Source organism: Poromitra crassiceps (assembly GCF_964638095.1).
Source record: "Poromitra crassiceps genome assembly, chromosome: 4".
Taxonomy (NCBI): Eukaryota; Metazoa; Chordata; class Actinopteri; order Beryciformes; family Melamphaidae; genus Poromitra; species Poromitra crassiceps.
The window spans coordinates 12,387,343-12,413,571 of NC_139626.1; the positions used below are offsets into that span (position 1 = coordinate 12,387,343).

General features: G+C 42.6%; 1 protein-coding gene across 1 annotated transcript in view; it reads left to right on the top strand.

The window, feature by feature from the left end:
* jmjd1cb (jumonji domain containing 1Cb) overlaps positions 1 to 26,229 on the top strand; it is a gene marked incomplete at its 5' end in the record, with an annotated part of 178,981 nt that overhangs the window by 82,789 nt on the left and 69,963 nt on the right. Inside the window, one exon of the mRNA XM_083635767.1 lies at positions 22,004 to 22,117. Coding sequence (XP_083491893.1) covers positions 22,004 to 22,117 — 114 coding nt within the window. The remainder of the gene's footprint in view (positions 1 to 22,003; positions 22,118 to 26,229) is intronic.

Consider the following 26,229-nt stretch of genomic DNA (forward strand, 5'->3'; position numbering starts at 1 on the left):
TGTACTGTGTTGTGTTTTTATATTGTTCTGGACCTTCAGATCAGTCAAACTGTACGGTGTTGTGTTTTTATATTGTTCTGGACCTTCAGATCAGTCAAACTGTACGGTATTGTGTTTTTATATTGTTCTGGACTTTCAGATCAGTCAAACTGTACGGTGTTGTGTTTTTATATTGTTCTGGACCTTCAGATCAGTCAAACTGTACTTTGTTGTGTTTTTATATTGTTCTGGACCTTCAGATCAGTCAAACTGTACTGTGTTGTGTTTTTATATTGTTCTGGACCTTCAGATCAGTCAAACTGTACGGTATTGTGTTTTTATATTGTTCTGGACTTTCAGATCAGTCAAACTGTACGGTGTTGTGTTTTTATATTGTTCTGGACCTTCAGATCAGTCAAACTGTACTTTGTTGTGTTTTTATATTGTTCTGGACCTTCAGATCAGTCAAACTGTACTGTGTTGTGTTTTTATATTGTTCTGGACCTTCAGATCAGTCAAACTGTACTGTGTTGTTTTTATATTGTTCTGGACTTTCAGATCAGTCAAACTGTACTGTGTTGTTTTTATATTGTTCTGGACCTTCAGATCAGTCAAACTGTACTGTGTTGTTTTTATATTGTTCTGGACTTTCAGATCAGTCAAACTGTACGGTATTGTGTTTTTATATTGTTCTGGACCTTCAGATCAGTCAAACTGTACGGTGTTGTGTTTTTATATTGTTCTGGACCTTCAGATCAGTCAAACTGTACTTTGTTGTGTTTTTATATTGTTCTGGACCTTCAGATCAGTCAAACTGTACTTTGTTGTGTTTTTATATTGTTCTGGACTTTCAGATCAGTCAAACTGTACTTTGTTGTGTTTTTATATTGTTCTGGACCTTCAGATCAGTCAAACTGTACTTTGTTGTGTTTTTATATTGTTCTGGACCTTCAGATCAGTCAAACTGTACGGTGTTGTGTTTTTATATTGTTCTGGACCTTCAGATCAGTCAAACTGTACTTTGTTGTGTTTTTATATTGTTCTGGACCTTCAGATCAGTCAAACTGTACTGTGTTGTGTTTTTATATTGTTCTGGACTTTCAGATCAGGCAAACTGTACTTTGTTGTGTTTTTATATTGTTCTGGACCTTCAGATCAGTCAAACTGTACTTTGTTGTGTTTTTATATTGTTCTGGACCTTCAGATCAGTCAAACTGTACTTTGTTGTGTTTTTATATTGTTCTGGACCTTCAGATCAGTCAAACTGTACTTTGTTGTGTTTTTATATTGTTCTGGACCTTCAGATCAGTCAAACTGTACGGTATTGTGTTTTTATATTGTTCTGGACTTTCAGATCAGTCAAACTGTACGGTGTTGTGTTTTTATATTGTTCTGGACCTTCAGATCAGTCAAACTGTACTTTGTTGTGTTTTTATATTGTTCTGGACCTTCAGATCAGTCAAACTGTACTGTGTTGTGTTTTTATATTGTTCTGGACCTTCAGATCAGTCAAACTGTACGGTGTTGTGTTTTTATATTGTTCTGGACCTTCAGATCAGTCAAACTGTACGGTATTGTGTTTTTATATTGTTCTGGACTTTCAGATCAGTCAAACTGTACGGTGTTGTGTTTTTATATTGTTCTGGACCTTCAGATCAGTCAAACTGTACTTTGTTGTGTTTTTATATTGTTCTGGACCTTCAGATCAGTCAAACTGTACTGTGTTGTGTTTTTATATTGTTCTGGACCTTCAGATCAGTCAAACTGTACGGTATTGTGTTTTTATATTGTTCTGGACTTTCAGATCAGTCAAACTGTACGGTGTTGTGTTTTTATATTGTTCTGGACCTTCAGATCAGTCAAACTGTACTTTGTTGTGTTTTTATATTGTTCTGGACCTTCAGATCAGTCAAACTGTACTGTGTTGTGTTTTTATATTGTTCTGGACCTTCAGATCAGTCAAACTGTACTGTGTTGTTTTTATATTGTTCTGGACTTTCAGATCAGTCAAACTGTACTGTGTTGTTTTTATATTGTTCTGGACCTTCAGATCAGTCAAACTGTACTGTGTTGTTTTTATATTGTTCTGGACTTTCAGATCAGTCAAACTGTACGGTATTGTGTTTTTATATTGTTCTGGACTTTCAGATCAGTCAAACTGTACGGTGTTGTGTTTTTATATTGTTCTGGACCTTCAGATCAGTCAAACTGTACTTTGTTGTGTTTTTATATTGTTCTGGACCTTCAGATCAGTCAAACTGTACTGTGTTGTGTTTTTATATTGTTCTGGACCTTCAGATCAGTCAAACTGTACTGTGTTGTGTTTTTATATTGTTCTGGACTTTCAGATCAGTCAAACTGTACGGTGTTGTGTTTTTATATTGTTCTGGACCTTCAGATCAGTCAAACTGTACGGTGTTGTGTTTTTATATTGTTCTGGACTTTCAGATCAGTCAAACTGTACGGTGTTGTGTTTTTATATTGTTCTGGACCTTCAGATCAGTCAAACTGTACTTTGTTGTGTTTTTATATTGTTCTGGACCTTCAGATCAGTCAAACTGTACTGTGTTGTGTTTTTATATTGTTCTGGACCTTCAGATCAGTCAAACTGTACTGTGTTGTGTTTTTATATTGTTCTGGACCTTCAGATCAGTCAAACTGTACGGTATTGTGTTTTTATATTGTTCTGGACTTTCAGATCAGTCAAACTGTACGGTGTTGTGTTTTTATATTGTTCTGGACCTTCAGATCAGTCAAACTGTACGGTGTTGTGTTTTTATATTGTTCTGGACCTTCAGATCAGTCAAACTGTACGGTGTTGTGTTTTTATATTGTTCTGGACCTTCAGATCAGTCAAACTGTACTTTGTTGTGTTTTTATATTGTTCTGGACCTTCAGATCAGTCAAACTGTACTGTGTTGTGTTTTTATATTGTTCTGGACTTTCAGATCAGTCAAACTGTACGGTGTTGTGTTTTTATATTGTTCTGGACCTTCAGATCAGTCAAACTGTACTGTGTTGTGTTTTTATATTGTTCTGGACCTTCAGATCAGTCAAACTGTACTGTGTTGTTTTTATATTGTTCTGGACTTTCAGATCAGTCAAACTGTACGGTATTGTGTTTTTATATTGTTCTGGACGTTCAGATCAGTCAAACTGTACGGTGTTGTGTTTTTATATTGTTCTGGACCTTCAGATCAGTCAAACTGTACTTTGTTGTGTTTTTATATTGTTCTGGACCTTCAGATCAGTCAAACTGTACTGTGTTGTGTTTTTATATTGTTCTGGACCTTCAGATCAGTCAAACTGTACTGTGTTGTGTTTTTATATTGTTCTGGACTTTCAGATCAGTCAAACTGTACGGTGTTGTGTTTTTATATTGTTCTGGACCTTCAGATCAGTCAAACTGTACGGTGTTGTGTTTTTATATTGTTCTGGACCTTCAGATCAGTCAAACTGTACTTTGTTGTGTTTTTATATTGTTCTGGACCTTCAGATCAGTCAAATTGTACTGTGTTGTGTTTTTATATTGTTCTGGACCTTCAGATCAGTCAAACTGTACTGTGTTGTGTTTTTATATTGTTCTGGACCTTCAGATCAGTCAAACTGTACTGTGTTGTTTTTATATTGTTCTGGACCTTCAGATCAGTCAAACTGTACTGTGTTGTTTTTATATTGTTCTGGACCTTCAGATCAGTCAAACTGTACTGTGTTGTTTTTATATTGTTCTGGACCTTCAGATCAGTCAAACTGTACTGTGTTGTTTTTATATTGTTCTGGACCTTCAGATCAGTCAAACTGTACTGTGTTGTTTTTATATTGTTCTGGACCTTCAGATCAGTCAAACTGTACTGTGTTGTTTTTATATTGTTCTGGACCTTCAGATCAGTCAAACTGTACTGTGTTGTTTTTATATTGTTCTGGACTTTCAGATCAGTCAAACTGTACGGTATTGTGTTTTTATATTGTTCTGGACGTTCAGATCAGTCAAACTGTACGGTGTTGTGTTTTTATATTGTTCTGGACCTTCAGATCAGTCAAACTGTACTTTGTTGTGTTTTTATATTGTTCTGGACCTTCAGATCAGTCAAACTGTACTGTGTTGTGTTTTTATATTGTTCTGGACCTTCAGATCAGTCAAACTGTACTGTGTTGTGTTTTTATATTGTTCTGGACTTTCAGATCAGTCAAACTGTACGGTGTTGTGTTTTTATATTGTTCTGGACCTTCAGATCAGTCAAACTGTACTGTGTTGTGTTTTTATATTGTTCTGGACCTTCAGATCAGTCAAACTGTACTGTGTTGTGTTTTTATATTGTTCTGGACCTTCAGATCAGTCAAACTGTACGGTGTTGTGTTTTTATATTGTTCTGGACCTTCAGATCAGTCAAACTGTACTTTGTTGTGTTTTTATATTGTTCTGGACCTTCAGATCAGTCAAATTGTACTGTGTTGTGTTTTTATATTGTTCTGGACCTTCAGATCAGTCAAACTGTACTGTGTTGTGTTTTTATATTGTTCTGGACCTTCAGATCAGTCAAACTGTACTGTGTTGTTTTTATATTGTTCTGGACCTTCAGATCAGTCAAACTGTACTGTGTTGTTTTTATATTGTTCTGGACCTTCAGATCAGTCAAACTGTACTGTGTTGTTTTTATATTGTTCTGGACCTTCAGATCAGTCAAACTGTACTGTGTTGTTTTTATATTGTTCTGGACCTTCAGATCAGTCAAACTGTACTGTGTTGTTTTTATATTGTTCTGGACCTTCAGATCAGTCAAACTGTACTGTGTTGTTTTTATATTGTTCTGGACCTTCAGATCAGTCAAACTGTACGGTGTTGTGTTTTTATATTGTTCTGGACCTTCAGATCAGTCAAACTGTACGGTGTTGTGTTTTTATATTGTTCTGGACCTTCAGATCAGTCAAACTGTACTGTGTTGTGTTTTTATATTGTTCTGGACCTTCAGATCAGTCAAACTGTACTGTGTTGTGTTTTTATATTGTTCTGGACCTTCAGATCAGTCAAACTGTACGGTATTGTGTTTTTATATTGTTCTGGACCTTCAGATCAGTCAAACTGTACGGTGTTGTGTTTTTATATTGTTCTGGACCTTCAGATCAGTCAAACTGTACTGTGTTGTGTTTTTATATTGTTCTGGACCTTCAGATCAGTCAAACTGTACGGTGTTGTGTTTTTATATTGTTCTGGACCTTCAGATCAGTCAAACTGTACGGTGTTGTGTTTTTATATTGTTCTGGACCTTCAGATCAGTCAAACTGTACGGTGTTGTGTTTTTATATTGTTATAGACCTTCAGATCAAGCTGTACTGTGGTGTGTGTTTTTCCAGTTATTCAGTTGTTATGGACAGAGGTAGGTAGAGACAGAGACAATGAGAGAGAGACAAAGAGACAGACAGACAGAGAGAGAGAAGCGTAAAATCTTTATTTTCCTTTTTTCCCTCTCTGGCTATGGACTGCTGGAGTCCTACTACGTTACCTAGCAACAATGGCTCATTTAGTAAACACACACACACACACACACACTGGCATGCGTGTGCAGTGCACACACACACGCAAGTTGCTATCAGCTTGTTATCTGGTCACTGGAGTAGCTCTGTTTACGATGACAGGAGAACAAAGGGGTGTGTGTGTGTGTGTGTGTGTGTGTGTGTGTGTGTGTGTGTGTGTGTGTGTAAACTGCCCATTCAGAAAAGCAGCCTGCTTTACAGCTACTACTGCACCTCATCCACACCTTGCTCATAGTGGTTCTACTGGGAGTCAGCCAGTGCAACTAGCCAGAGGAGAGACAGAGACACAGAGACAGATAGAGACACAGAAAGACACACAGAGAGAGTGACGCACAGAGACGGAGACAGAGAGACAGATAGAGACGCACAGAGAGAGAGAGACAGATAGAGACAGAGAGAGAGAGAGACGCACAGAGACAGAGAGAGAGAGACAGATAGAGACACACAGAGAGAAAGAGACGCACAGAGACAAAAAACGCTTTTACACAGAGATTCCACAATATTGCCGTCGTTATGAAGGCCCGCATAGGGTTCGTACGGTTATGAAAAACCTGGAAAAGTCATGGACATTTTAAATACAATTTCCAGGTCCTGGAAAGGTTATGGAAAAAAAATATTTTTTGGAAAGTTTTGGAAAAGTAATGGAAATTTGTTTCATAAGTAGCGTAATTCTTCCAATAAGCGCCTGTACTCTAATTGCCGCCTGGTCTTCCTTTTACCGCCTGGTCCAAATTGCTTTAGCATAATAAGCGCCTGGGCTCTTATTGGCAGAATTACGGTATTTTCATGTCATTCATTTATGCTGAGTTTACAATAATGCATGTGCTAAGAAATAATAACATAAAGTTCACAAGCAGTCATGTGCTCTCACGTTACCTGAAAACTAGTTTGGTGGTGGCCTGATACAGCTCCATAAAGTCTGAGGCAGGCAGGCAGGGCTAGCTGCTTGGCTAATGGAGAAATAGGCTGCCTACATGTCTGTCATGGGCAACCGAAACAGACCAAGGCCAAGACCGAGCCGAGCAAAATGCAGGTTGTGTTGTGGCAAAACGTTCAATATTTTGAACATGAGAGAGGCGGCAGCATTTTTTTTTTTACCTTTATTTATACAGGGGGAGTATCACTGAAAGCAATGCTCTCTTTTTCAGGAGCGCCCTGTTCACATTCACACACACATTCACACCTGGAAGCTGCCCAGTACAACCACAGTCTGATCTGCTGGCCACTGAGCAGCTCCACTGGAGCGGTTGGGGGTTAAGGGCTTTGCTCAAGGGCACCTCAGTGGTGGTAATGAGGGAGGGGCAAGCGCTGCCATTTCACTTTCCCCACCCAGATTTATCCTGCCGGTCCCGGGGATTGAACCGACGACCTTCCGGTCACAAGCCCGCTTCTCTAACCGCTGGGCCACCACTGCATTAACGAGCCACGCAACAAATGAGGCAAACGTCAAAGTGGTGCTGCTCGTCAAGCTAACGTTACTGCGACTCCCATCACCTGGTACACCCGAGTAGCACGTCTCTCTTGTCTGCTACCAAGCAGGTGGCGATAACCAATGCTCTAACCAAAATTAAGTCTGAACTGTGGAGGTAACATTAAGGCAACGCAACATTGGGCGCTAATTATTATCATTATTCTTTCACTCGTTCGAAGATGCCAGCCTGCTATGTTAAGTAAGTGTGTGTGTGCATGCGTGTAGGGGTGCTCTGATCCGGCTAAGCCACGATCCGATCCGATCCGATTCCGATTCCTAGGGTCACGAATTCGATTCCAGAATCTAGAATCGATTCTCAATTATGTAGTTTTATATTGCAATAACACACGAAGGTAAATCTAAGACAAAAAATGACAAATGTATTAATGCTGAACTTCAAATTCAACTTCTGAAGTATTACAGTCAGGGCCTAAAATTCATTTTGCAAACTATATAAACTAGTTACTAATTTCCCCTTATGTTCTTCAGATAGGGGGGATTTATAGACTTTGGGGGGATCTGTAGACTTTGGGAGGGATTGACATTGGGGGGGTATACCCGAGTATAACTACACATCTTATGTCCAAGAGGTGGTGGCACCGTGGCAGTACACAAATTCCAAGTAAAAGTGCAAATACTCAACTACTGACTGCTGCAGAGGGAATCCAAACTGCTCACACTGGCATTATTAGTGCCATGCTTTACCCACAGAACCACACAGGAGAGCCAGGAGAGGTGAAGGAAGATAAAGGAGTTCTCTCATCTCTAATGTGTCATTTTACATTTCTTTTTAATTCTTCTGTGCTTGTTTATAATTGTTTTGCCTTATTATACATTTGGTCTTTTGTGTGCTTATTCTAGTATACAAGCACTTTGTAACCATGTTAAGAAAGGTGCTATACAAATAGTTTATTTTATTATATTATCATATGAATGTGGTGGACATATCCCACAGTGTAACATCGTAAGGCAGGTTGATGACAGTGGGCAGACACTGACAGTGTTCTGAATAAACACCTGCATCAGGTTAGACAAAAGTGCCCTGCATCCAGTGAAAATCACTGACCAAAGACTACTAAACGTTAGACACACTGGATGTTGTTGAGCAGCTAACGTTGCTCTGATATAGGAACGCACAGATAGTTGAAACCATAGCCGCATATTCAGATAGCTGCTAACTTATAAATGGTCTACCAGACAGCATGCATAACGATAGCCAGATAATCAACAGACTTTTTGAAGATTGCGAGCGGCTAGCCTCTTTCACGACTGTTGTCATATATATAACGCTACGCTGTAACGTTGGCGTTAATGCTAACATTTAGGGGTGCACCGATCGATCGGAACGCAATCTGTATCGGCCGATTTGGACCTCAAATATGTGATCTGCTGTTTCCGATATTCCTTTAATGTTGCCGATCGCATAGCCGATCCGCAGAGTCAATTGGTGCAAAAAAAAACACATGCGCGCACCCCTTCTCAGCAAGTAGCTTACACATGCGCACAGCTGCACACCCCAGTTCTCAGCAAGGAAAACACGTGGAGCTCAGCCCTTTCTCTCAGCGGAGTTTACTCGCCTCAAAACATGTCTGCGGTGTGGAAATTCTACACAGTGTGTGAGACTGATGCCTCACTTGCTGTATGTGATGTGTGCAAGGAAAAAATACCTCGTGGAGGAAGCCAGGTGAAAAGTTTCAACACGACAAATTTAATACGCCACCTGAAGACCCGTCACGCAGCGCAGCATGGCGAGTTTGTTAAACAGACCGCAGAGAATGAGAAAAAGAAAGCAGAAAAAACACCACAGCGGCTGCTGACACAACCCACTTTAGAGAGCACCAACGCATATAGCCGTGATAGTGGGAAGGCCAAGGCCATCACAAGAAAAATTATGGAATTCATAGGGCTGGATGACCAGCCATTTAGCGTGGTTGAAGACATCGGATTCAGACGGCTGCTCGCCCATATTGAGCCACGCTACACCCTCCCAAGTCGCAGGTATTTTACCGATGTTGCCCTCCCCGAGCTCTACCAGGCAGTGTACAAACACATTGATGACATTCTGAAGGAAAACGTTTCCTCATTCAGCTTTACAAGTGACATATGGAGCTCCGATGTCAGCCCCATGTCAATGCTGAGTTTGACAGCCCAGTGGATTGATGCAGACTTCCAACTGCGTCATGTGATGCTCCATTCACAAGAGTTCTCTGGCTCTCACACTGCTGCAGCGCTGGTAACGGCATTTGAGAACATGTTCCAGACATGGAATATCCCGAAAGAAAAGGTGCATGTCATACTCCGAGATAATGCCCGAAACATGGTTAAAGCCATGCAAGATGCAGGCTGGAAAAGTTTGGGATGCATGGCCCACACGCTGCAGCTTGCTGTAAATGAAGGTGTGCTGTCACAGCGCAGCATAGGTGACATCCTAGCTATAGGGAGACGCATCGTGGGCCACTTTAAACACTCTCCCCTGGCATATTCCAGACTGCAAAATGTGCAGAAAGATCTCCAACAGACTCCCAAAAGGTTGCAGCAAGACGTCGCCACCAGGTGGAACAGCAGCTATTACATGCTGCAAAGCCTGCTCGAACAAAAACGGGCGTTGAGTGCTTATGCAGCCGACTTTGAGCTACCTGCCTCCTTCACTGCAAACCAGTGGGGACTGATGGAAAACATAATATCCATACTGGAACCGTTTGAAGAACTCACACAGAAAATAAGCAAAGTCTCCACAACTACCGCTGATGCCATCCCTTCTGTGATGGCTTTGAAACGTGTCCTGGGCAAAGACGTCCCCTCAGATCATGGCGTGAAGACTTCAAAAGCCACACTGCTGGAAGCTGTCACCCGCAGATTTGCCGACATAGAAAAAGATCCTCTCTACAGTTTGGCAACTATAATGGACCCAAGGTGAGAAAAACATTTGTAGAATAATCAGCAAAGATATGTATAGAATAAATCAGCCAAATATAATAAATAAACGTCTAAATGAACGCCATAGGCTACTAAATTAATGTATTGGATTAGTAGATTAGGCTACTATTCCGTTTAGGCCTATTTAAGATTAGGCTACATAAATAGTCTTCTTTGCCTATTCTATGGAGGTCTAAATCACCACATAGGCTACTAAATTAATTTGATGTTTTCTTTGCTTCAAATAAAAGATAGGCTATCAGTTTAGGCCTATTTAAGATTAGGCTATAGTATAAAATAGTCTCCTCTGCCTATTCTATGCTGGTTTAAAATAACAACATAGGCTGCTAAATTAATGTGATGTTTTCTTTGCTTCAAATAAAAGATAGGCTATCAGTTTAGGCCTATTTAAGATTAGGCTATAGTATAAAATAGTCTCCTCTGCCTATTCTATGGAGGTCTAAATCACCACATAGGCTACTAAATTAATTTGATGTTTTCTTTGCTTCAAATAAAAGATAGGCTATCAGTTTAGGCCTATTTAAGATTAGGCTATAGTATAAAATAGTCTCCTCTGCCTATTCTATGGAGGTCTAAATCACCACATAGGCTACTAAATTAATTTGATGTTTTCTTTGCTTCAAATAAAAGATAGGCTATCAGTTTAGGCCTATTTAAGATTAGGCTATAGTATAAAATAGTCTCCTCTGCCTATTCTATGGAGGTCTAAATCACCACATAGGCTACTAAATTAATTTGATGTTTTCTTTGCTTCAAATAAAAGATAGGCTATCAGTTTAGGCCTATTTAAGATTAGGCTATAGTATAAAATAGTCTCCTCTGCCTATTCTATGCTGGTTTAAAATAACAACATAGGCTGCTAAATTAATGTGATGTTTTCTTTGCTTCAAATAAAAGATACAAGGACAGATTATATTCCAGCCAAGTGAAGGCAGAAGTCAAGGGACAGCTGTTGGATCTGCTGGCGGAACCAGACCCCGACCCCGACCAAGCACCCACAGCTTCAGCCGAGTCAGACACAGATGAGCCAGCCGAGAAGGTGCCACGAGCCGGTTCCATCTCGTCGATGCTTGGTGAGATCATGGAAGAAGCAGGCCCAGAGCCTCAAGCCCATCGTGATGATAACGCGGCGGCGGCGCAGGCACAGCTCGCTCTGTACCTCTCTGAGCCAACCATCTCCATGACAGCACAGCCCCTGGCATATTGGAAGACCAACCAGGATCGCTTTCCTGCCCTCGCCAAAGTCGCAAGAGCGTACCTGTCGGCACCCTGCACAAGCGTGGAGAGTGAGCGCTTGTTCAGCGCTGCATCAAACATCGTGAATGAGCACAGAAACAGACTCTTGTCTATAAATGCAGAGATGCTGCTCTTTGTGAAAAAAAACCTCCCGACCATGCTGAACAAGCAAGTAGGCATGATGTAGAGTAGACTATAGGCTATATTGCAAGTGCCATGTTTTTCTGTTTAGAAGTCATTGTTTAGCCTATATCCTGAACAGCAGGGCAGATATTATTGTTAGGCTATTTGAAATAATTCTGCAAGCTCAAAATCTGAGGCATATATTGCCTTATATTTTATTTTATTTGGAAGGGTTTGAGTTTGGCTTTATTTGAATACACCATATAGATTGGTTAACCTATTTAATTTGTATTTCTTTAAACAGTAGTTACTTTGCATAATTGTTATGCAACATCTCTGCAAGCCAATGTTCCAAGGCATATTGTCTTTTATTTGAATTTTGAACTTATTTATAATTTTCTTTTTACATTTCTTTGCATTGCAATAATGCAACTAGAGCTAATGTTCCCAGGCTGTATAAGGTTATTTTAATAACGTTTAGCCCATGAGTAAACAGCCAATTGCTTTTTTCCAGCCTGTTAATAAATGTGTTAATTCACTATTCCGTGTGTGTGTATTTAATCGGTGATCGGTGATCGGTGATCGGTGATCGGTGATCGGATCAGTGATCGGTTGGGCAGATATTTCTCATAGGCGATCGGCAATCGGTGATCGGTGGCAAAAAACGTGATCGGTGCACCCCTACTAACATTGCTAACGCTAGCCATCGACACTATGGTATGGGTACGGTGGCGCAGTTGGTAGCGCTGTCGCCTCACAGTCAGAAGGTCCTGAGTTCGATTCTTGCCTGGGACACTGTGGGCGCTGTGGTTGTGTTCCCCCCATATCTTCAGTGCCTACTGCCCAGGTGGGGTATCTCGTCTTAAGGGCCTTTCTCTCTGTGTGGAGTTTGCATGTTCTCCCCGTGCTCCCCCAGGGGGGTTCCTCCGTATATAACCCCCCCCCCCCCCACTAAAAACATGCAGAAGATCAGATCGTCATCGTCATCCGACCAGTGACGACAACATCCGAAGTTGGTCCCCGGGCGCTGTATGAGAAAGCGACCACTGCTCCTGGCCTGCCCCTCGGAGGGCAGGACATGCCTGGATGGGTTAAATGCAGAGGACACTTTTCACCGGCCACCGTCAGCATGAGTGTGTTGTGGCCACATGCATGTATTGTGGTGTTCGTGTGACAATAAAAGACGGGCTTGTCCGTTACGAGAGAGAGACAGTAAAATGCTAACTAGCGATCTCATTCATGCCAGCCAGCTAACGCTAGCTAGCACTATTGTCTGCTGCAACTGTAGCTTTTATTTGACTCTTCATAACAGCCAGCTAGGTTGGCTTGTGGCTCTGAGCTGAGCCGAGAGCCCTTCCGCTCTTCCTATGACGAGTAGATCACGTGCATTTTTCAAAGCATTGGTTCGGCGGCGCAGTGCTGCCTTCACGTGCAGTGCTGCCTTCACGTGCAGTGCTGCCTTCACGTGCAGTGCTGCCTTCACGTGCAGTGCTGCCTTCACGTGCAGTGCTGCCTTCACGTGCAGTGCTGCCTTCACGTGCAGCTCAAAAAGACATCCACAGCATTCAAAATTAGACATTGAAGAATCGATTATTGGGAGTTGGGAATCGATCCAGGAATCGTGGCATTGAGAATCGCGATCCTTTCAAGAATCTATTTTTTGGAGCACCCCTATTATACAGTCAATGGGGTCAAAAGGGGGAAAAAAATACAGAGATAATATTTTTGGTCCATATCTCGCCCAGCCCTACTCAAGATCAGTTGTCAGTTTTGGTGGTAAGGTGTTAGGCTGAAACTGAACTAAACTTGGGTTAGTGTCTCCCCCCCAAAGTCTATCAATCCCCCCTATCTGAAGAACATAAGGGGGAAATTCCCCCTAGTTTGCTAAATGAATTTCAGGCCCTGTAATATTTTCATATAACTTAACTGGCTTATTTTGTGCTGTATTCACCTTATGTAGCCCCACCCACTTGAACCAGTTGTGTTATGACTTCCTGTTCAGAACATCTGTTTTACCTGCTCACTAGTACTGTACTGTCACAGGAAGTGTTCTGTTTTACCTGCTCACTAGTACTGTACTGTCACAGGAAGTGTTCTGTTTTACCTGCTCACTAGTACTGTACTGTCACAGGAAGTGTTCTGTTTTACCTGCTCACTAGTACTGTACTGTCACAGGAAGTGTTCTGTTTTACCTGCTCACTAGTACTGTACTGTCACAGGAAGTGTTCTGTTTTACCTGCTCACTAGTACTGTACTGTCACAGGAAGTGTTCTGTTTTACCTGCTCACTAGTACTGTACTGTCACAGGAAGTGTTCTGTTTTACCTGCTCACTAGTACTGTACTGTCACAGGAAGTGTTCTGTTTTACCTGCTCACTAGTACTGTACTGTCACAGGAAGTGTTCTGTTTTACCTGCTCACTAGTACTGTACTGTCACAGGAAGTGTTCTGTTTTACCTGCTCACTAGTACTGTACTGTCACAGGAAGTGTTCTGTTTTACCTGCTCACTAGTACTGTACTGTCACAGGAAGTGTTCTGTTTTACCTGCTCACTAGTACTGTACTGTCACAGGAAGTGTTCTGTTTTACCTGCTCACTAGTACTGTACTGTCACAGGAAGTGTTCTGTTTTACCTGCTCACTAGTACTGTACTGTCACAGGAAGTGTTCTGTTTTACCTGCTCACTAGTACTGTACTGTCACAGGAAGTGTTCTGTTTTACCTGCTCACTAGTACTGTACTGTCACAGGAAGTGTTCTGTTTTACCTGCTCACTAGTACTGTACTGTCACAGGAAGTGTTCTGTTTTACCTGCTCACTAGTACTGTACTGTCACAGGAAGTGTTCTGTTTTACCTGCTCACTAGTACTGTACTGTCACAGGAAGTGTCAACACAATAGGAAGTAACTGACTGACCCCCATGTTGGAACATAAGGTGAATAGCCCCCCCCCAAAAAAGCCTTTGCAGACACCTCTTTAAATAAATGTGGTTCTTTAATGTAGCATCAAGAGTCAATGATCACAGTATTCAAACCAAACACGTGTGTGTGTGTGTGTGTGTGTGTGTGTGTGTATAAACATGTTATATATATATACTAGTATGCAGCATTCTCCTTCTCTTGAGATTCAGTCTGCAGTGAAACATCCAGGTTTTCTCTACACAGACGTGTGAGTGTGTGCGTGTGCGTGTGCGTGTGTGTGTGTATACGGACATGATATGTATTTACAGAGAGAGAGAGAGAGAGAGAGTGGCATTGACTATGAGAGACAATCAGCTGCAGTGAATGCAGGCAGAATGTGAAAGGGAGCGAGGTGAGTAAGAGAGAGAGGCTGAGCGTGCGAGCCTGCGTCACAGAGGGGAAGTGTGTGTGTGTGTGTGTGTGTGTGTGTGTGTGTGTTAGCAGCCCTGCCTCTCCCTCTGTGTGTGTGTGTGTGTGTGGGTGTGTGTGTGTGTGTGTGAGAGAGAGAGAGAGAGAGAGAGCAGCCCTGCCTCTCCCTCTCTGTGCGTCAACAGCAGTTAAAATGTCGGCCATGTAGCTCGTCCTCTGCTCAGTCTCTCTCTCTCCCCTGGCCATCTGTCTTTCCTTACCGCAAGAGGAAACCAGGCTCACTCTCCCATCTCTCTCTCTCTCTCTCCCTTGTTTTCCTGCACTGTTGTCCTTTCTTTCTTTCTTTCTTTCTTTCTCTCTCGTCTTTCCTTGCGTCTCTCTTTCTCCTCCGCTCTGCTGATCAAAGCTCGTCTTGTGGACTGTAGTTTTTTTTCGGGGAGGGGACGTTCGTTCCTGTCGTCCTTTGGAGACGGCGAGAGGAGAGAGGTAACACTGCATTTCCTTGTCTTTTTTTACCCTTTCTGTCTGTCTTTCACTGGTTCTGTCTGTGTCTTTCACTGGTTCTGTCTGTGTCTTTCACTGGTTCTGTCTGTGTCTTTCACTGGCTCTGTCTGTGTCTTTCACTGGTTCTGTCTGTGTCTTTCACTGGCTCTGTCTGTGTCTTTCACTGGTTCTGTCTGTGTCTTTCACTGGTTCTGTCTGTGTCTTTCACTGGCTCTGTCTGTGTCTTTCACTGGTTCTGTCTGTGTCTTTCACTGGCTCTGTCTGTGTCTTTCACTGGTTCTGTCTGTGTCTTTCACTGGTTCTGTCTGTGTCTTTCACTGGTTCTGTCTGTGTGTTTCACTGGTTCTGTCTGTGTCTTTCACTGGTTCTGTCTGTGTCTTTCACTGGCTCTGTCTGTGTCTTTCACTGGTTCTGTCTGTGTCTTTCACTGGTTCTGTCTGTGTCTTTCACTGGTTCTGTCTGTGTCTTTCACTGGTTCTGTCTGTGTCTTTCACTGGTTCTGTCTGTGTCTTTCACTGGCTCTGTGTCTTTCACTGGTTCTGTCTGTGTCTTTCACTGGTTCTGTCTGTGTCTTTCACTGGTTCTGTCTGTGTCTTTCACTGGCTCTGTGTCTTTCACTGGTTCTGTCTGTGTCTTTCACTGGTTCTGTCTGTGTCTTTCACTGGTTCTGTCTGTGTCTTTCACTGGCTCTGTCTGTGTCTTTCACTGGTTCTGTCTGTGTCTTTCACTGGTTCTGTCTGTGTCTTTCACTGGCTCTTTCTGTGTCTTTCACTGGTTCTGTCTGTGCCTTTCACTGGTTCTGTCTGTGTCTTTCACTGGTTCTGTCTGTGTCTTTCACTGGCTCTGTCTGTGTCTTTCACTGGTTCTGTCTGTGTCTTTCACTGGTTCACATCTGTCTGTCTTTCACTGGCTCTGTCTGTGTCTTTCACTGGTTCTGTCTGTGTCTTTCACTGGTTCTGTCTGTGTCTTTCACTGGTTCTGTCTGTGTCTTTCACTGGCTCTGTCGAAACGGTTTACAGCAGCATAACCACAAAATTACTTCCAAACAAACTGTTAGAATTTAACGAGAGATGTTCGCGAGAGTAGAAAGCCCCCTGAAGTAGCGAGAAAAGCCATTCTTCTTGTTTAGGGTATGTTGCTAGGCAGAGTGAAACGGTTTATGGCCGCTGCCGTCAACCGTTTCGTTTCACTTCCGCATCTTTCTGTCCCGGAGAGAGACTCTATAAATAAAGAGAGCACTCGCCGATTCACTCGGCTTTGGTCTCATCTGCTGTTATAGGTCAGATGTGAGGCATCACTATAACATTTAGACTGTTTCATAACAAGCGGAAATGTTGCTCGTAGTTGCTTTAACCCATTGATACCTGATGCAGCATTTGTGTGTATCCCTTTAAGACCACGAACCGCGTCACGCGGTTCGCGGTCTTAAAGGGATACACACACAAATGAGGGATATACACGCAAATGCTGCATCAGGTATCAATGGGTTAAGATGTGTAAGGGCATCTGGGTAGTGCAGCGGTAGATTCCCTATATACCAACACAAAGGTCGCAGGTTCGAGCACCCGTGTTACCTCCTCCGGCTTGGTCGGGTGCCCGTACAGGCACAGTTGGCCGTGTCTGCGGGGGGGAAGCCAGATTAAGGGTATGAGTCTGATTGCTGCACTAGTGCCTCCTAGTCCTCTGGTCAGTCAGGGTGCCTGTTCGGGGGGAGGGGAACTGTGTTTTGACAAGTTTGACCATTTATCATCAAACTGATAAGCTGATTAGCGCACACCCTGTCAGCGTGTGTATCTGTGTGTGTGTGTGTGTGTGTGTGTGTGTGTGTGAGAGAATGTGTGTGTGAGAATGTGTGTGTGTCTGGGAGAGGCGTTGTTGCTATCATTTTTTATTTCTCCCATCCGGGTGGTGCTAAGTTCCAAAAAGAGGCTCTGCCTTTGCTCAATCCTGCTTCTCATTTAAAGCCATAAAGGATTGGAACAAACTCCACACTGACCTGGAAGTCTGTACAGATTTTAACACTTTCTCACGTGAAGTCAAGAGATGGATTATAAATAACCAACAATGCCTACATTAGTTTGGTTTATTACTAATTTGTTTTTCAGAGCTGCGTAATGTGATATTACACACTGTGGAGTACATATAAATTGTGGTTATGTGTGTATGATTTGTGGTGATTAAGATGTGTTGATATCTCTTATGTACCTGGTAATTAATTATTTATTGTATTGTTGTTTTGTTTGTGCTGGCAAACCTGCCCTCGGACTGCAGATGGAAATGAGTAATTTGCTATAATCTGGTGCAAAGCATATTTTCTCTCTGAGATCAATGTTATCTTTTGCACATGGTCCCTAAAATAATCCCAAATAAATTTGATAAACTAAACTTAACTGATCTGAATGGTGCCTGAACCCGTCCCATACCCTATTAGTTTGTTCTATTTGTATTTGTTCGAACGTGCATGTTCATGAAGGTGCGTGCAGCTCCAGTTCTGGAGCACCGGAGTGCTCCGGAATTACGCCTAAATCAGAGGGGAACCGTCAGGGGCCTCTACGCCATCTGTGAGGGCCAAACATATTCTTAAAAATAATTTTTAAAAAGTCATCATTTTATTGTATAATTCATAAATTGCCAATCATCATCTAACATGTTTCTAAGGAAATAAGCCGTTAAATCTGCCGTTCAGTTTGTTTTCTATGATTGAGATGCTAACACAATACATTCGCACACTCTCTAACTGCTAGGCTACATGAGATGCTAACACAATACATTCACACTCTCTCTAACTGCTAGGCTACATGAGATGCTAACAATACATTCACACTCTCTAACTGCTAGGCTACATGAGATGCTAACAATACATTCACACACTCTCTAACTGCTAGGCTACATGAGATGCTAACAATACATTCACACTCTCTAACTGCTAGGCTACATGAGATGCTAACAATACATTCACACTCTCTCTAACTGCTAGGCTACATGGGATGCTAACACAATACATTCACACTCTCTCTAACTGCTAGGCTACATGGGATCCTAACAATACATTCACACTCTCTCTAACTGCTAGGCTACATGGGATGCTAACACAATACATTCACACTCTCTCTAACTGCTAGGCTACATGAGATGCTAACACAATACATTCACACTCTCTCTAACTGCTAGGCTACATGGGATGCTAACAATACATTCACACTCTCTCTAACTGCTAGGCTACATGGGATGCTAACACAATACATTCACACTCTCTCTAACTGCTAGGCTACATGGGATGCTAACAATACAGTCACACACTCTTAACTGCTAGGCTACATGAGATGCTAACAATACATTCACACTCTCTCTAACTGCTAGGCTACATGAGATGCTAACAATACATTCACACTCTCTAACTGCTAGGCTACACTGCTAACACAATACATTCACACTCTCTCTAACGGCTAGGCTACACTGCTGTCATGCATTGTGTGTGTGATGCTAACACAATACATTCACACTCTCTCTAACTGCTAGGCTACACTGCTGCCATGCATTCACACTCTCTCTAACTGCTAGGCTACGCTGCTGCCATGCATTCACACTCTCTAACTGCTAGGCTACACTGCTGTCATGCATTCACACTCTCTCTAACTGCTAGGCTACACTGCTGTCATGCATTCACACTCTCTCTAAATGCTAGGCTACACTGCTGCCATGCATTGTGTGTGTGATGCTAACACAATACATTCACACACTCTCTAACTGCTAGGCTACACTGCTGTCATGCATTCACACTCTCTAACTGCTAGGCTACACTGCTGTCATGCATTCACACTCTAACTGCTAGGCTACACTGCTGCCATGCATTCACACTATCTAACTGCTAGGCTACATGAGATGATAACAATACATTCACACTCTCTCTAACTGCTAGGCTACATGCTGTCATGCATGTTGTGTGTGATGCTAACACAATACATTCACACACTCTAACTGCTAGGCTACACTGCTGTCATGCATTCACACTCTCTCTAACTGCTAGGCTACACTGCTGTCATGCATTCACACTCTCTCTAACTGCTAGGCTAAGCACCTTGAATTGCCTTTGTGTATGAAAGGTGCTATATAAATAAATTTGACTTGACTTGACTTGACTAGGCTACACTGCTGTCATGCATTCACACTCTCTCTAACTGCTAGGCTACACTGCTGTCATGCATTCACACTCTCTCTAACTGCTAGGCTACACTGCTGTCATGCATTGTGTGTGTGATGCTAACACAATACATTCACACACTCTAACTGCTAGGCTACACTGCTGTCATGCATTCACACTCTCTAACTGCTAGGCTACACTGCTGTCATGCATTCACACTCTCTCTAACTGCTAGGCTACACTGCTGTCATGCATTCACACTCTCTAACTGCTAGGCTACACTGCTGTCATGCATTGTGTGTGTGATGCTAACACAATACATCCACACTCTCTAACTGCTAGGCTACACTGCTGTCATGCATTCACACTCTCTAACTGCTAGGCTACACTGCCATCATGCATTCACACTCTCTCTAACTGCTAGGCTACACTGCTGTCATGCATTCACACTCTCTAACGGCCAGTGTGTGTGTGTGTGTGTGTGTGTGGGTGTGGGTGTGTGTGGGTGTGTCACACAGTGTGTGTGTGTGTAATAGAGTAACAAGTGCTGTGTGTCTTCCATCATGACCTTCATCAGATAATGGCCTCCTGGATGACAAAGCCTGTGTGTGTGCGTGTGCGTGTGTGTGTTATCATCTATCATCCCCCTTTCATCTCCTTTACATTCCACTGCACTCCTTATCAATTATTTACTGCACACACACACACACACACACACACACACACACACACACACACACACACACACACACAGCAGTGAGAAACAAGACAAGAGTCATAGGTAAATGTTATTCAGCCTCCAACAACACTGCCCTTCCTGCCATGTCATATGCAATGTCGCAGTATTTCCCAGATGGGAATTTTACGTACTTCTGTCTTATAATCGTTTATTGACAATCTTGTCTTAAAAGGTGTGTTTTCCATTGTTTGTACCGACGCCTGTCTCTTTAAGAGCAGCTAGCTTGTCCATGTGACATTGCTCTGGCTGCGCAGTGCGCACTCACTGATGCAAGCAGCATTAGCAACAGTAGCAGCCAGCAGCTTGATAGAAACGGTAGAAAGTAGTCTAGTGTCTACTGCTCCATGGGCTATCTCGGCTTCATGCAGGAAGCTAAGCTAATGTGGCTAACATAGCCTGGGTCTGTGAACATCACCCCTTCTCCCTGTCCATTGGATTTAAGCCGCCATTCATTTTTCCATAGACCTGGCTTAAAATGAACCTTGAACCTACTTACTGCCAACAGCACTGCCTGAGTGTAGTTACAGCTAACAGCACTGTCTGAGTGTAGTTACAGCTAACAGCACTGTCTGAGTGTAGTTACTGCTAACAGCACTGTCTGAGTGTAGGTACTGCTAACAGCACTGTCTGAGTGTAGTTACAGCTAACAGCACTGTCTGAGTGTAGCTACAGCTAACAGCACTGTCTGAGTGTAGTTACAGCTAACAGCACTGTCTGAGTGTAGCTACAGTTAACAGCACTGTCTGAGTGTAGTTACAGCTAACAGCACTGTCTGAGTAACTAACAGCACTGTCTGAGTGTAGTTACTGCTAACAGCACTGTCTAAGTGCACTGTCTTGAGTGTAGTTACTGCTAACAGCACTGTCTGAGTGTAGTTACTGCTAACATCACTGTCTGAGTGTAGTTACAGCTAACAGCACTGTCTGAGTGTAGTAGTTACTGCTAACAGCACTGTCTGAGTGTAGTAGTTACTGCTAACAGCACTGTCTGAGTGTAGTAGTTACTGCTAACAGCACTGTCTGAGTGTAGTAGTTACTGCTAACAGCACTGTCTGAGTGTAGTTACTGCTAACAGCACTGTCTGAGTGTAGTTACAGCTAACAGCACTGTCTGAGTATAGTTACTGCTAACAGCACTGTGAGTATAGTAGTTACTGCTAACAGCACTGTCTGAGTGTAGTTACAGCTAACAGCACTGTCTGAGTGTAGTAGTTACTGCTAACAGCACTGTCTGAGTGTAGTTACAGCTAACAGCACTGTCTGAGTGTAGTAGTTACAGCTAACAGCACTGTCTGAGTGTAGTTACAGCTAACAGCACTGTCTGAGTGTAGTTACAGCTAACAGCACTGTGAGTGTAGTTACTGCTAACAGCACTGTGAGTGTAGTAGTTACTGCTAACAGCACTGTGAGTGTAGTAGTTACAGCTAACAGCACTGTCTGAGTGTAGTTACTGCTAACATCACTGTCCGAGTGTAGTAGTTACTGCTAACAGCACTGTCTGAGTGTAGTTACAGCTAACAGCACTGTCTGAGTGTAGTTACTGCTAACAGCACTGTGAGTGTAGTAGTTACTGCTAACAGCACTGTGAGTGTAGTAGTTACAGCTAACAGCACTGTCTGAGTGTAGTAGTTACTGCTAACAGCACTGTCTGAGTGTAGTTACAGCTAACAGCACTGTGAGTGTAGTTACTGCTAACAGCACTGTGAGTGTAGTAGTTACTGCTAACAGCACTGTGAGTGTAGTAGTTACAGCTAACAGCACTGTCTGAGTGTAGTAGTTACTGCTAACAATGGCTAGCCTGGCCAGACCTAGCCCTGACTGGGTTTCAGACTGTTTTGCTTAAATGCGGTCAACTCGGGTGTGATGTCCTTCTCAGCTGGGACTTCCAGGTTCCAAGGCAAATGGAACGCAGCTCTGCCAATGTGGCCGGTAGAGACACATCCAAATTGACCCATGTACTGTTATTGTGTACAGTAGTTGTTATTTAGTTGCTGATGTTGTCTGTTTCTCTGTGCAGGCGTTTAAGCCAGTGGTTGGGAAGAGCCTGCTGTCTTCAACAACGGCTGTGGAGTTCCTGCTAGACCGACAGCTGGACTTCCTATCTGACCACGCAGCCTACCAAGCATACCAGGTAATGTGCTCACACACACACACACACACACACACACACACACACACACACACACACACACACACACACACACACACACACACAAAGACACATAGAGTACACACACAGCAATTTATTTTCAGAAACAGTTTACGCTGTAGTGTTCGCTATATTAAACATAGGCTATTTCTTGATTATAAAGAAAAATGGGCCAATGACATCTGGCTCAAACCAAAACTTAGAACATATGTTCAAATTAAAAATATGTTCACTCCAGAACCCTATGTTACTTTACCCCTGGATAGATCCAGAAGATGTTTATGTGCCCAGTTGAGAACGGGTACCCTCCCTTTGGCTATTGAGGTTGGCAGGTTCAATTCTATTGCTGAGGAGGAGAGACTTTGTACTGTATGTGAATTAGGTGTTGTGGAAGATGAATTTAATTTTTTGTTTCATTGTACGCTATATGAGGAACCAAGATTATCTCTATTTCAGTTAATGCAAAATAAGAAACCGGAACTATTTTGGTCAGGAGATGATGCGAAGTTGGAATGGTTGTTCAGAGATGAAGCCTTCAGTTTGGCCAGGTTTATTGGGAGGGCTTGGAAACTCAGAATGGAGAAGCTGTTCATCTGAATATATAACTCTGTCTTGTTTATGTTTGAGCATTTTGTAGCTTGTTTGTTGATTTGTTTGTATTGTTGAACTTGAATGATTTGTGTCTTGTAAGCCCAGACGGGCTGGGCACCTTGAATATGGTGCATGACACAGAAATAAAAATATCTATCTATCTATCTATCACTGGTTTGCAGACATGGGACCAAGTCACTTCGGTCCAAGTCTCAAGCAAGTCCCAAGTCATTTTGTTTTGGGCAAGTCAAGTCAAGTCACAGGTTTTGTCAAGTCAAGTCAAGTCACTTTTTCCCCCCACGCCCAAGATACTGCAGTCTCACCTTGACAGATGCAGTATTAAAACATGGTATTAATACTTGTCTAATAGTGATATTATTGGTCAATTTACAGTATCTAACCTGTTAAAAAATGAATTGAATTTGTATTATAATCATTGCTATTCAGTGAAATAAATGTAATCGTACAAAAGTCAAATAACTTTATAAACGCTTCTTTATTTCAATAACTGTTTCAAAATCATAATCCTCCGCATCAGTTTTAAACCGTGAAATACTGACAGCCAGACTAAAATGTAATCAAATAAAAACAAATAGCTTAAACAATCAAAACATAATGTAAAAAATATTAAATAAACATTTCCTCTCAATCACTGTTAAACAGTGAAACACTGACAGCCAGACTACAACATCAAACCTTCTTAGATTCTGCCCCTGTCCCATCTGCCCAGTGCTGCCAACTCTTTTCCAAGCAAAGTCACTATTGGTTGCTCAGAAAGTCGCTAGAAAACAAACAATCAATCAAAAACACGCGTCAGCGTAGCCGTTGTAATGATCATTAACTATCGTTGTAATATTAAGTGCTGACTCCGCCGAGTCCAAGTCACCAAGTCTCAAGTGCCCATCTCTGCTGGTTTGTATGTACAGTTGTGTGATTTTACAATGGAAGTAGGCGGGGCAGGAGGTAGTGACACACTGTAACAGCTGCTAATGAAGGATCATTCATTCACAGTTAGTTCTCGTGGGCAACAAGACACGTACGTGGTCTGAGCTTCGGGTTTTAGGCCGAATCTTAGAAAAGACCCCACTGATTCATAACAGGTCTAAAGTCATGTTATAGCAGTCGGGCGCACTTAGTGACGAGCAAGACAACAGTAAAACAACAGGTTTTTGTATTGAGTTTGGCATCAGTGTGCGTAACCCATAAGAGAGCGAGCTTCGTACTACGCAACACTGAGGGTACGTCACTCCAGAGTGAGTCTTTCCCTCTCCAAATACCTTCAATTCAGTCCAACTCTGGGTGCCTATTGGAAATAGACTGGTTTTGCCTGCTTTGTGTCTTTAGTTTGTTTGTTTTATCAATTGAATTCCATGTAGCATTAAAAAGCCCTCTTATATCCTGGGATAAGAGTGTAACTAAAATGTAAAGACTGTTTCTTACATTTTATTTTTAATATAAAGTTGATGGCAGTTTGTCCAACAGCCCAGTTTGCAAACAGAAGTCCTTGAAGTGGTAACAACGTCCTTATTATGTATTCCACTGACCCTCCTCCACACCAGTTATGAAGCCAGAATATATTCCAGTACTATTTTATACCCAGCTCTGATGCAGCCTATCACCTAAACCACCCAAGTGTCCTGGCCTATTTACCAAAGAAGGCTCAGACACACTCACACACACACACACACACACACACACACACACACACACACACACACACACACACACACACACACACACACACACACACACAAACCAGTGGCGGCTGTTGACTCAAAAAATTGGGGAGGACAGGAGGAAAAGGACAAGACAAAACCTCGTAGCCTATTCACCTTATGCTCATACGCGGGGGTGGGCCAAATTCTTCCGGGTTGTGTTAACACTTCCGGCGGTCACGGTGCGAAATATGAAAGAACGTCATGAAGAAGAGAGTTGTTTTTGTAGCGGACAGTGCAGGGGGTAAAACAAAGAACGTAGCCTACTACTTTGAGCTCTGTACACAGCAAGCAAGCGGAGTATCCACTGTTAGCCAGGTCAGATATCATCGACAATGATGAGCACTTTCTTGTACAACATAACTGGACTCCAACAAAGAAAGCTTCAGATGGTTTTCTCTCCTCCGAGCAGCAGCGCGAGCCACTTACGTCTATAAGACCCGCAGACGTTAACGTAATTCCCTGGAATGCGAGAATTAACGAGCCAGTTACATGGCGTTGCATTCTTAGACATTGCCGTTTGCTTTTATTTGGTGTTAGATACAATTGGCTAAATTATTACGGTAGTTAATTCAGAGTTAGATGGTATTGGAGCAGCCGGCCATTTTCTTTTTCTTTTTTTAGCCGGAAGTCGTCACACGACCACACAACCGGCTCAAATGGGCGTGGCTACATAAGGTGAATATGGCTGAGCTGGACTGTGTGCGATCTGTTTATACTAGGTGTGTGTGTCTTCTCTTTCCCTCTCAGACGACACGATATGCATCTCGATAAATGGTCTGCAATACAACAATAAAGTTGTAATGATTTGATACAGAATAGCACTAATTCGATATGATTCAATCAATCTCAGATATGGTACACTTCGCACGCTCGACACTACGTGCGCTCGATTCCTAGGCTCGCCGAGCTGGCCCTGCAGCTCGCATACGCAGCTCGCCCTGGCTGCTCCTTGATGGCATACTTCAGGGATGCTGGATCACCTGTCCTGGAGCTGGCAACATACACCTGTCCATGGCTGAAGATGGGGGTCTGAAGGCATTGTGACCTCAGTGATGATGTCACAATTTATGACATCACTGATGACATCATCAGTGGGACGGGACAGACACGGCTCCTACTCAATTTGATAGATACTAGGAATCTCGCGCGCTCGATTCCTAGGCTCGCCCGCTCTGCAGAGCCCCAGCTCCCATTTATGTACGGATTAGAGATGCGCGGATGAGCTTTTATTCCATCCTAATCCGCGTGTATTCATGAACCAACCGCCCGCCATAAATCCGCGCAAATTATTTCATACTATTTACAGATCCGCGCCCGCCATGCACCCGACATTTCACAACACTATAAAAGGAGCGAACTTACGGTTTCTGCTGCCGTTGGTGCGATCGCTGCAGTCCAAGACTCCAAATAAACTTACATGCTGTATGTATTATGTCCAGTCCACCACTTGCCCTCATGTAGCTTACTCGGCTAACGCTATAGCTTTAAATTTAGTTTACTAGATTGCCTCATTGTATGGGAAAATACGAACGCGTCTTCTCTTCAAACACGTCTTCAGCGGAGACTCCTTTTTGAGGGTGACATCATTGACCATATATGGACCAAAAGTGGAGCCTAGCGACCTAGCACATGGCTATTGTTACGTTTACCACTGCCGTGGGTCCTTTGGGGATCCTACAATTAATAGGCGACTAAGAATGTGCCTGACGAAAAATGTAGCTTAAAATACGTTCATAGACTAGAGAACGCAATTAATATTATTTTCCTCATTACTGATACATCGTT